This window comes from Stegodyphus dumicola, chromosome 8 (assembly GCF_044657685.1).
Source record: "Stegodyphus dumicola isolate Sdum_Otavi_A_Nest chromosome 8, ASM4465768v1".
In the NCBI taxonomy this organism is placed as follows: Eukaryota; Metazoa; Arthropoda; class Arachnida; order Araneae; family Eresidae; genus Stegodyphus; species Stegodyphus dumicola.
The window spans coordinates 116,819,083-116,831,069 of NC_140775.1; the positions used below are offsets into that span (position 1 = coordinate 116,819,083).

At 29.0% G+C, this 11,987-nt stretch overlaps 1 protein-coding gene across 1 annotated transcript in view; it reads left to right on the forward strand.

Moving 5' to 3' along the window:
• The window catches only part of Rassf (Ras association family member), an 80,314-nt gene extending 69,735 nt beyond the window's left edge, over positions 1–10,579 (forward strand). The window contains exon 10 of the mRNA XM_035354768.2: positions 200–10,579. Coding sequence (XP_035210659.1) covers positions 200–272 — 73 coding nt within the window. The 3' untranslated portion in view covers positions 273–10,579. The remainder of the gene's footprint in view (positions 1–199) is intronic.
• The last annotated feature ends 1,408 nt before the right edge of the window (positions 10,580–11,987 follow it).

Consider the following 11,987-nt stretch of genomic DNA (forward strand, 5'->3'; position numbering starts at 1 on the left):
ATCCATTTTAAGACAATCACCCCAGAGTTTAAGACTAGTTTTTGGTCTGCTGTGAAGATCTTAAGAGAAATTACGTTTTATGTCCATGTTTGTTTAGATCCTCAAAACATTGGTCACTTTCACCTGCGATCACCACGAGAATGTTCATTTGGAATAGTTTGTAAGAAAAATTTTATATTAATTTTAAATTAAATTGTAGGTACCAGGAAAGAAAATCATGGATTCAAGCTAGAATGGAAGAGTTGAAAGAAATCCAAGAAACGGGTTTGTGATTGCAATGAACCTCAGTGCATAATCTTTATATTTATTTTATAAATTTTTGTGTATTTTATGATGCAGCTGTGTACATAATTTCTGTGTTTAATTTTTTAATGGTTCTTTACTGCAGATTATTTTACTAATAACTTCCACATTTAAATGTGATACTTTAAAGCTTATTTAAATGCATTTTCTATAAGACAAGATGAGAAATTTAATTACATTTTTTACCAGAAAATGTTATATAAGTGTACATTTGGCCCTATGATCATGAAATTATTTGAATGTTCATAATAATTATTGAAGATAGCTGATGAATTGATGTAATTCATCATTAAAATGTAAAAATGGAGTTGCCAATGCTTTTATATAATTTTTATTGCAATAATAAAATGAGCATTTTAATGTTAAGTAATCCTTTTCTGCTCAAAGTTTCATGCTTAGATGTGTAACTGTTAACTTCAAGATATTCTTGTTATTGTGTGCTGATGTAAAATGTGCTCATTCTGTATTATTTTCACTTCTTAAAATATGATATTTTTCATTGAATATGATCAGTTATTGGGGTTAAAATCACTAAATGCTGGTAATTACATTCCGGTGACAGCTTGAGATTGTTATGCATTAGAATTATCATGGAATTATGCTGTGTAATAATTACGTCCCTACTGCCGAGGCAGTGTAGTATGGTAAACTTATAATATATCATCTGATAAGTATAAAAATGTGTTAAAAGTATATATAAAGTTTAATACAGTTATGTTGACTTTTTTGCAATTTAGTAGTAGAAAATGAAGTTAAAATTAAATCTGTGATTTTTGATACCAATAAAATAATATCGCCATCCTTATGGTTGGTTTTTAACTGATACTTACTAAAAAGTTTGCTTTATTATAAATTTTATTGGAATAATAAAATTGTGTAGAATTTTTCTCAGAAATCTGTTGTTGTTTAAAAGAAATTGCAGATCAATAATCACAAAATTTAACAAATATTGTCTAATTTTTAAACTTAAGATTCAACCTTGCTCGTTTTAATTCCCTGCGTATTTTAAGATCAAAATATGCATTAAAATAATTGATCACTTTATATATCAAGTTAAAAAAGTCACTTCATTGTTAAGTATTAGGAGAGTATATGTTCATACACACACATGCAAAAAGAGAAGTCATGTTTAAAATGAGGGGGCATGTTTGAATTGTTTTGTGCATTTTAATAATTTATCCATGTTTGGCATCTGTCTGTCTAGGCATTCAGTGTTGAATAAATGTTTGAAAAAAAAACATATTTTCTTGACTTGTGATATAAATACTAGATATTGATCATTTTATTAGTTCAAAAAAGGTTCTACAAATTTTCAAGACTCCTAAAAAAATTAAGTAACTATTGCATAAATAAACAATATTAATATACAATTACGGATTAGCATTTTTAGTATCAATGTGGATAGATGAAGTTTAGTATGATTGTCTCCAGTTATCAGTTTTCTGTAACGTGCAGCAGATGATATCTAGTATAATGTCGTGAGTGGTGGCAGTGATTCTGATTGCGACATATTTACAAGTATAGATATAGATAGTATTATGCACTCATTCATTTAAAAAGGCCTTTCAAAAAAAATGTAGTAGTTTTAATTTGGAGAATGTTCATTGTTCATGGTGCAAGTGTCCTTTTTGGCTGGAAAATGGGTTTTGATGTACTGTTTTACATCTACTAAGTAATAAGGAGGTGTTCTGCTTGAAAATTTATGATAATAGTCATGTAATTGTGGTACTAGAAACATGTGTAAAATGTTGATACACATAAAAAAACGACTATTTGCCTGCCAAAAGTCTTTATTAACTATGACATACTACAGTTTTGTAATAAAGTTACTTTACTGAAATATGATATGCTGTACTGCATTACAAGACTTACTTTGCTTTTTGTATATTTCCTAAATTGTTTTCTGTAAAGTTATATTCCCCATTTTGATTAGATCGCATTTAACCTTTATGCTAAAGCGCTTGCTGGCTAACTGACTACGGGGAAAGATACTTTCATCAGACACTTTTTAAACCTTTTTTGGATGAGAAATAAATGTTACATAGTGTAGTTACGAGCTATCTTGAGCTGGTTAAACTGGTTTGTGTTTACAATGGCGTAGGTACCATTTCTAAAACATGCACTGTTTTCTTCTGTGGTTCAAGTTTTAAAACAAAAGGCCAGTATGCGTCTTTATTCTGTTATTTCTAGAAAGGATGCATGAAAGAATTAAAATAAGTTCATGGCTAAAATGTTGTATTAGAATTTTAAATATATCATTTCATTATACTTTAACAAATAGTATGTTCAAAATTTTTGGACTGGTAATCATAATTTGTCTCAAAAAATAATATAAATTTTGATGGAAAATATATCCAATAGAAATTACATGATTTATAACAATTAAGCTGGAATCCCTTTTTGTATAAGGAAATCATTAAAAATATTACCTCTCATTTTACTTCATTACTACAGAATTGCATTAAACTACAAAGCTAAAGTTTAAAGTCTATCGTGATGTCCTTTCCCAAACTGTTCTATTTGATTATCATATAATTTATCTTGTTAATTGGTTTTCTAAAACTTATTTTAAAAAATGTTCTTGAGTTTGAAAGAAGAGTATTTCAAGGATACCGGTGTGACATTGTTAAATGATAATCTGTAAAATTTTTATAGCTGTCATACATTGCTATTTTAATATGTGAATATGTTAGAAGAGAAATGTGCACCTTGTTGTCATGACCCTTTTGTTTGAATCCTAACTATTTATTAAAGGTTTACCAAATTTTCTTGTAATAATTTTTACATAATAAGTGTGAATTTTGACATAATAAATAATTTTTACATGATGCTACCATGCATTTATCATACATGTATCTTAGCAAGTATTGCCATTGTGTGAAGCGTAGCAATTTGAATTGTCTTGAATTGGCTTTATAATCTTTTCTGAAAATTGTTTTGTTTATCAAACTGTAGTCTCTTTCAAATGAAATCAGTCTGTAATTACATAACAAACTGAATATGTTCAAAGAAATAAATGAACTTAATAATTGAAACCTATATTTTATTTCTGATATTGTATTTGGATATAATTTAAAATATCCAACTAATAATTTGGTACTTAAATATTATTTCATCAACCATGAAACTTAATGGAGATTCTGTCAAAGTTACGCTAGTCATTCCTGCAAAATTCTCAAAATACTGACCCCTTCTTTATTTAATAAGCAATCAATATTCAACCTGCTTCAGTTTTGCATTTTGTAAAAACACTTATTAGTTTCTAGTATTTTTTTAGGCTATCCACTTTTATCAAAAGCTCTGTTTATCTGTTTAGAATGCTAAGAGTACAAACTTGCTGCAGGTTATTTTTCTAATATATTACTGTTTTGTTGGCCATGTTCAGCTAACCATGTCATATTTATTAATACACACTTCCTTGATGATAGGATCCCATAACTTTGAAAATAATCCACTGCTTAACTTTGTACAGAAAGCAGGTCTCAATTTTTTTTTTTTTTTCAAAATGCATGAAAAAATACAGCAGTAACAATTGCTTTATATCCTTATTCATAAAAATACAGTATGGCTTATAAAGAATCACTCAGGTTGCATCAAACAGAAGCACATGTTCTTGAGTTTGTGGTTATGTCACCCTTATCCATAACAGGCACTAACTTGCACGGCTTTACAAGTTTCATAGTTGACAGGATAATATGTAAATACCAATAATTTTTATGAACATTTAATCATTGTTGTAATTAAAAATGTTTATACACAATATATTAGTTATTTTGGTATAGATTTTTTCTCTGCAAAATCTGGTTTTATTTACTTTCAGTGTTTATTGTGTTTTAGATACTGTTTCTGCCTAAGTGAAGTTTTTTTTTTTTTTTATTTGTAGATATAACTGAAATAAGTAGCCTTTAATATATTTAAAAACTGTATATTGAATTAAGTATTTAATTATAAGTTTGTTTTATTTAGTTTATTTAAATGGTTGCCTGGCATAATGTCTCTGAAATAAAGCAATTCTTGAGTAAGGTTGCACTTACAAAAAGGTTGTGCATTGTTCTGTTAGAAAATAATTTAAAAAAAGAAGTAAATATTTGCATAAGTGCAGTGTGTATATTGTCAGTAAAATAGTGTGTGTACTAAAATCTCTGTATAAAAATTAATTTTATTATTGTTATTATCAGATATTCATACCTTAATGCAAAATCTCTCAACGGAAAATACTTAAGGGCGTAAACTATTTCACAAATATGTGCATAATTTGTTTTATTTTGAAGTTTGCAGAAGCCTTCTAATTATTTTTGTTCTATATATTCCTGCAACAAAATTTAATTAATTAAATGTATTTTAAAAAGAAACCTTTTGGGAGGAGGATCATGTTTTACTTATTTTTAATTATATGATATGATTTAGATATAAATGCTGATGAAAGTTATATTAAAGGAATAGATACAAGTGTTATTTTGTGTTAATGTATACACTCAAACCTGTTTTTGTGCGGTAGTACTCTGATAATACAACTACTAGTTATGCGCAAAAACAGGATTTTTTATTCTGTGGAATTATTTTTTTTTTAATTTTTAATTACTAATTATTGATACTAGAACATCTTTACAAGGTATAACCTAATTCAGCACACAATGCAAAATAATTAAATGTTACTTCTCAAAAAGTCATGACTAGGTACATGATCTGATATTCAACCAAGATAAAAGATAATACTATCTCATAAATACTTTAAAAGTATCAGAATTGTTAAAATCCTGTAGAACTCAAATAAACTAGACAAATTAGCAAGGGCTATCATTTGATATCGTTCAAAGTTAGCAAAACTTGTTCTTATGCTGTTAATCATATGATCCGTAACGTTTTTTTTTTTTAACAACAGTTCCTTGAAATATGAAATACAGCTCATTTGTATTAATTTCGTGAAGTAGTGTGCTTGACAGCCATCTGCAAAATTAAATTGTAAAACTTGAAAACATAAAAGACTAGAGATATAATTTTAAAAGAAAGCAAAGAATTTTTTATTAGGCAAATGAATTTTAAACTATAATGTTGAACACATTAAGCACTTAATTGTATCAAATGCGCATATAATAACCCTGTTTTAGTTTAGATACATGTATTTTGCTTTGGCTACATATATTCTAAAGGAAACAAGTTCTATGTATGTTGTTGTTGCTTATGCTCACTTGTCTGGCATATAGTCAGCTGAAGCCCAAGAAATTCCTCATGACGAGGAGTGCTAGAATAGCCTGCATTGGCAACAGCCTTGAAGCACCATTCAGGTGATAGTGCGATTTAGCTCAGTTCCGCCCCGAATTTTGATGGAGAGCATCCTGAGGGTACTGGTCCGAGTGTCTCTCACCCCTCTCTTCTTCCACCAAATCACACAACAGGACTTTCGGCTCGCCGCATATTTAGAAAGCCGCCAAACTGCACTGACAATATACATTTACAAACATCCATACCTCCTCCAGGATTCAAACCTGGGCTTTTCAGCACGGCAGTCAACGATGCTAACCACTATACTGGTTGGGCAGCAGTTCTATGTATAATGGAATGAATTAATAGTTTTAGTGATAAACTTTGATGAACAGAAATAAATTTTATATCTGAATGAATAGTATGTATTCAAGTGAATGCAAACTAATTATGATCTAAAAATGGATTTAATATTATGTTTTATGAATGCAATAATACTGAAGTATACGCCATTAATCTATTGTAGGTCCTTGGAATTATGCCCAGCTGGAGGATGTATACCAAACAAAGTTTTTCTAATAAGAAATAAAGAGAAAATAATTAATCTGTTCTTATTAAATAATCCTATTTGTATAACACTATTTGATACTAAAATACAGAAGCAGTGGGTGAAATATATAACGTATGTGAATGAAATATTCAATATGATACTGTATGTCCCAACTGGACCTATGCCGAAGTTTTCTAATAAGAAATAAAGAGAAAATAATTAATCTGTTCTTATTTCAAAATCCTATTTATTTTTATAACGGTGTTTAATACTAAAATACAAAAGCAGTGGGTGAAATATATACTGTATTTGAATGAAATATTGTGTATGATACTGTATGTAAATGATTTTCTGTTATCCAGATCAAAAGCAGTTTCTCGGCATGCTGTACTATCCCTGATCTATATTTGGTAATTGATTTCATCCCCTTTGCAGTGTTAATTTAGTAGTGTCTTTTTACAGTTATAGATATCTTCATTCTTGGCATACAGTAATACTATAGCTATATTTCAGATATGCAGATCACCATCTTATTTTTCAAGAATCTGTTTCTCCACCTCCATGGTGATGGAATTCTAACCATTTTCTTCATAGCTTCACTCATCTCAGTAACATTCTAAAAACTCATAGTTAACACGTTTGCAAAAAAATTGTGCGAGAAATCACAAAATTACATTAAAATTCAGAGTTCTAGCATGGGTTGCTTACCGAATAGTAGCAATAAGCATACTGATGCTCATGGGCAGTTGTAGCATTATCTTGAAAGAGGTAAATAAGGGTAGTGTGCATAGTCATGACTTTTCAAATTAAAGTCGTATTTCAAATAAATATTGTATACCAAACAAAAAATTTCATGTTCACACAGAGCATATGCCAAATTGGGCATATTTCAGAGTGGACATATACCAAGGTAGCATTGCATATTTTATGACATTAGGGAATTTTAGTTATATATTAATCAAAAAAGTAATTGTGGCAAAAAACAACAACTTTTTTTATATGGTGACAGTCAAGTGTGTTAAAATGAAAGATTTCTTAAAATAAATACTAATTTCTTATATATTTTCCGATTAAATGTGCATTTAGATGTGTGTGTGGGACGCCCATGTATTTGTGCACACACACAAAAATTTGTTGCTCTTCCTTGGTCATAATTTTACTATGTAATACTAGTTTAATTAGCATCCATTAATGCTTCTACTTTTTTGGTTGTTGTGGAATAATTATCAATTATTAGGGAAACCTGCAGCATTTTCTTCTAATCAAAAGAGCATTTATATTTTTTAGTAATCAAAAGTGTGTATATTTCTGAAACTTTATTATATAGTGATATTTTCATATACAAAAAATATGTAGTAAACTGGGCCCTTAAAATAAGGTCAAATTAGTAAATTAGTGTATTTTATGGTTGTGTTATACAGTATATTTCATTAGATCAGAATGCATTTTAAGCATGCTTTCATTTCATTTATTTAAATGTACTTACATACACAATTTTAATTTATGTATTTTTGCACAATTTGCATCGTTTTTAATTTCTGTTAACATTTCACTCTGTTCATATAAAAGTAGCATATGGTTAAAATTGTAGTTTACAAAATGATATGTTCATTGAAATTTAGTTTATTTATGCATGTATTATAGATTGGTATTTGTCCATCAGACTCTTTATTATTTTCCGTCTATGTATTAGAAAATCAGGAATAAATTATATTTGTTGATTTTTATGTTATTTTTGAAGATGTGTATAATGAATGATTTTTTTTCTTTTGTTTAATTACCGTTTGATTTTTAAGTTTTTCTATTATGTTAATCAAAAAGGGCAGAAAGTATTTGTTGTATTTAATTAGCAATGCTAATCATAGTAACTTGTACATGCTTTTATATTCTGTAGAATTGGTCTAGTCATAACGCTTTCTTTTACCTTTTTCTTACAATTTTTAAAATTCAGTATCAGCTGGATGTTTTGGAATGTTCACTGTTGTTGAATTTATTGTTTATTATTGTCTAAGTTTGTATTCATAATTTAAAAAAAAAGTAATTGATAAAATAAAATGTGCCAAAGTAAATTGCTTAGACACAGTCAGAAAGCTGAGGGTTTCTAATAAAACATTAGTAAAAAAATCTTACTTTTTTAACACATTTAGTGAAAATAAAAGTTAAACTTCTGAAATATTTTTTACTAATGTCAAAATAACTATGAGTATTAATGTATTAATAGAGAACCAAATGTTCATTATTTATAGAATATATTTAAGATTTTCCCCCCTAATTTAATGCATTATTATGATTTAATGATGATATGGAATTTATACAATCCAAATATGACGTATGTGCATAGTAATGTTTAAACCAGTATATATTTATATTGGTATTAAATTCTGAATATGATTATTAGATTGAAGATTAAAACTTATATCAACTGTTGCCTAACTTTCAACAATTCAATTTTAATATTTACTTTAAAATTTTCATTATTACACTTTTATGTTAACTTATAAAATTAATTTCTCATGAATCATTTTGATTTAGATTAAATTCCATTTGAATACTTATTAATACATTGTCAGCATTTGTGTGCAAAAAGTGTTAATAGTAAATATTATGTTTCTATTTAAGATGACAAAATTTATAACATGCTTGTTACTATGTGTTAAATATTTTATGAAAATACAGGAGATCAGTTTCACTGTAGAAACATATTCATAAGAAAATGCAAAGAAATTAAATACCTAATATTCTTGGTAATTCAAAATTCATTAATTGTGGCATTTCAAGCATATCTTTTTACTGATAGCTTAAGAAAGTATCACTTAACTAATGAAGTGTTTAACTAAGATTTTAGTACTTCGTTAGGAGGTGATTTTGTTTTGAAGATAGATTCATGGTTAATAGTTAATACATGTATAAGTAGTCTTTTCTGGTAAAGAGAAAGGGAAGGATTATTTTAAAGCTTGGCTAGAAAGTTATTTTTATGATCTATCAAGAAAAATAGTAAAATGATATATTGAAATAAATTTCCTTATATATATTAAGGTATGTTAATGTATGTAGTAGGTTTTTTTTTTTTTTTTTTTTTTAAGTTTTGTTAAAAAGTTTTTATGGAACTCTTTGAATGATAATATTGAAATATAGGCTATCTTATTAACTGTTTGCTGTCTTGTCTTTCTAGTACTTTATAGTGTGTTAACAAAAATTATTCTAAGACACTAAATTTAATTTCCCAATGAGGTTAGATCAGATTATTTTCTGGTAAAGCATATGCAAAGACTGTCTGCCTTAGGAAAGGTGCCTTTGTAGAAAATTTTCGAGGAAAAATGAGTTCATAATCACATTACACTTGTGGGAAACCCCTTGTTCTTGTTCAGATGAACTACCAATATTTAGTGACTGTTCACTTAGTCACTGGTACATTAAAAAATGTAATAAGTTTAATATGTAAAAAAAAAAAAAAAAAAATACCATGCAGCTTAGTATGTTATTTTACTTCTTTTTTCAGTTTGCATAAAAGATTCAGTAGGTATTAAAAAGTATTCATTTAAAATATAGAATAAGTGTCAAAGCTAATATTTGCATTGTATAAATGATAATTATAAAAGTTAATTTCATGAATTTTTGCATTGTCTGTCTATAAAATCTCGGACTATTTTAATATTGGATTAAACATTAATTTTTTCATTTAATATGAAAGTTCCCTTCCTCTAATATTAAAATATGTACTCTGAGAGAGGGGCATTTGAAAACTTTTTGCTGTCAGCCATTCTTCTGTAAGATACTTTCATTGTATCTTCCATTCAAATTTTTATCTCTGCTAACCTAAGTTAACCATCATCTTGTTTTTAAAATTTTTAATAAAAAAGTGAGATTTTTTGTATTTTCACAGGAACCTTAGTAAAATAAATATAATTTAATTTGTTTTTTTTTTATAAAGTTTTCATGCTAAAAATTCAGAAAGACATCTGTTAACTCTTAAGAATTTTTTCAGTCAGTATTCGGGAATATAGTTTCCATTATTTTGCTGTTTTATATAAAGATTAATTTGTAGTTCTGTAAATTTTTTATTCATAAACTGTTATTTTAAATCAAGACACTTTACGATTTTGTGATTGTGCAGTGTCTTGAATGCTCATAAATTTTGCAATTCATCTAGTACATTAGCTGTTCTTTTTTGCTTAAAACAATATTTAAATAATTGACAATACAGGCAATAATCTAAGCAAAAATGTGTGAAGTAGTTTTCATAACAACATTAATATGTGTATGAATACCATGTGTTTTAAACCAGTCAAGACTTTTATTTTAGTAAGCTATATTAAAATGTAAATTAAAAGTAATTTAATTCTGTAACATGTAATATTTTAAATTTGTAAATGTATAAAAAATTGCTGATTATGAAATGCATTGTTGAAACATTGGATTAAATTGTACATCAATAAGCTGTTTTCTTCTTGAAAAAAATATCTGAAATTCGCATTGCAATATTTTCACACATATATATCTAAATAAAGTTTCTTATTTATTTTATATCTGTGTGTTCTTTATATCGTTCCTAGTTACATGTTGCAAATTATGAGTTCATAAAAATCTCTTCAGTGGCCAAGTAGGTAAAAACTGATAATTTGCAATAAACAACAATACAGAGCAAAATAAACATCTGCCAACAGCTGAAAGAGAATTACTGAAAAAAGGCCAGGATGAAAATGAAATAAATGAGACTAATGAAAAAAGGCTTCGACGAGGAAGCAGTGTGCCATTCTGAGCTTTGACGCTTCGACTCAGGATCGCACTCTTAAACCCAGATCTCATCACCAGTAACCACTTTCTCCAGAAGGTTCGGATCAACATTCAACCGTTGGAGCATTTTCTGGCAAACAGGAATGCGCCGTTTCTTCTAATCCACCGACAAAACTTTTGGCACCAGTTTGGCACACACTTTTCGCATCATCAAATTCTCCGTCACAATCTTCCACACCACACTCTGACTGAGTTCCAGTTCATTGGCCATTAATCTAGTACTAAGACGACGGTCATTGTTTAAAAGTTCCCGCACTCTCTCTACATTTTGATCCGTTCAGCTTGATGATGGCCTCCCAGAGCGGTCGTCGTCTTCAAAATTCCCGCGGCCATCTTTGAAACGTTTGTGCTTTATGAAAACCATTGCATGGGACATGGCTTCTTCCTTAAAGGCCTCGTGAATCATACCGAGAGTGTCCGTGGAGGTTTTGTTCAGTTATAAAGTTCAGTTTCTTGTTATAAATCTTAATCACATAACGTAGCTCTAAGTGCTGCTCCATTTTCACCTCTCTCACTTTTCGACCCAGGTCAATGACACGCACTCACGCTGCAAGCGATGCGCACTCTCCAGGGTTCCGGAGGCAACTGCTGCAGCGTCAGTTCGTTTCCTGAGACCCCACTACTTTCCCCCTGGCGGAACCGGTCCGCGCACGCTCCCCTGCTCAGAAATGAACTAGTCTTGAAACTTCTGATTCACACCCTGTACTACGAAAGCCTGGAATTTTGAGATAAGTACCCTTCTTGCATCTAAACTAAACCAAATTTCTATAAATAAGTGCCTTTAAATTAATTAATTTTAATTTTTCATCAGTTTTTAGCATTAAACAATACTCGAAATTGCTCATTGCTTGTGGCTACCTTTGTGGTTACAATTCCAAACAGACGCCAATGTTATCAGTTCACGTCTGTCACCACCTACAAAGACCCCCTTATCTTCTTTTGAGGAATCTCGTGAGAGGGAAAATTGGGGATTTGGGGCATCGCACTACTTCCCTCTCCGATCTTTTTGTTTCCCTTTTTTCAGATCGCTTAAATATTATACCTCACCGATTTTTTTTCTCATACTGTTCCTTGCTATCTGTTAAATGTCCAAATGTAAGGGATGAATTATTCTTCATTGCCTTAAATAAATTCTTTG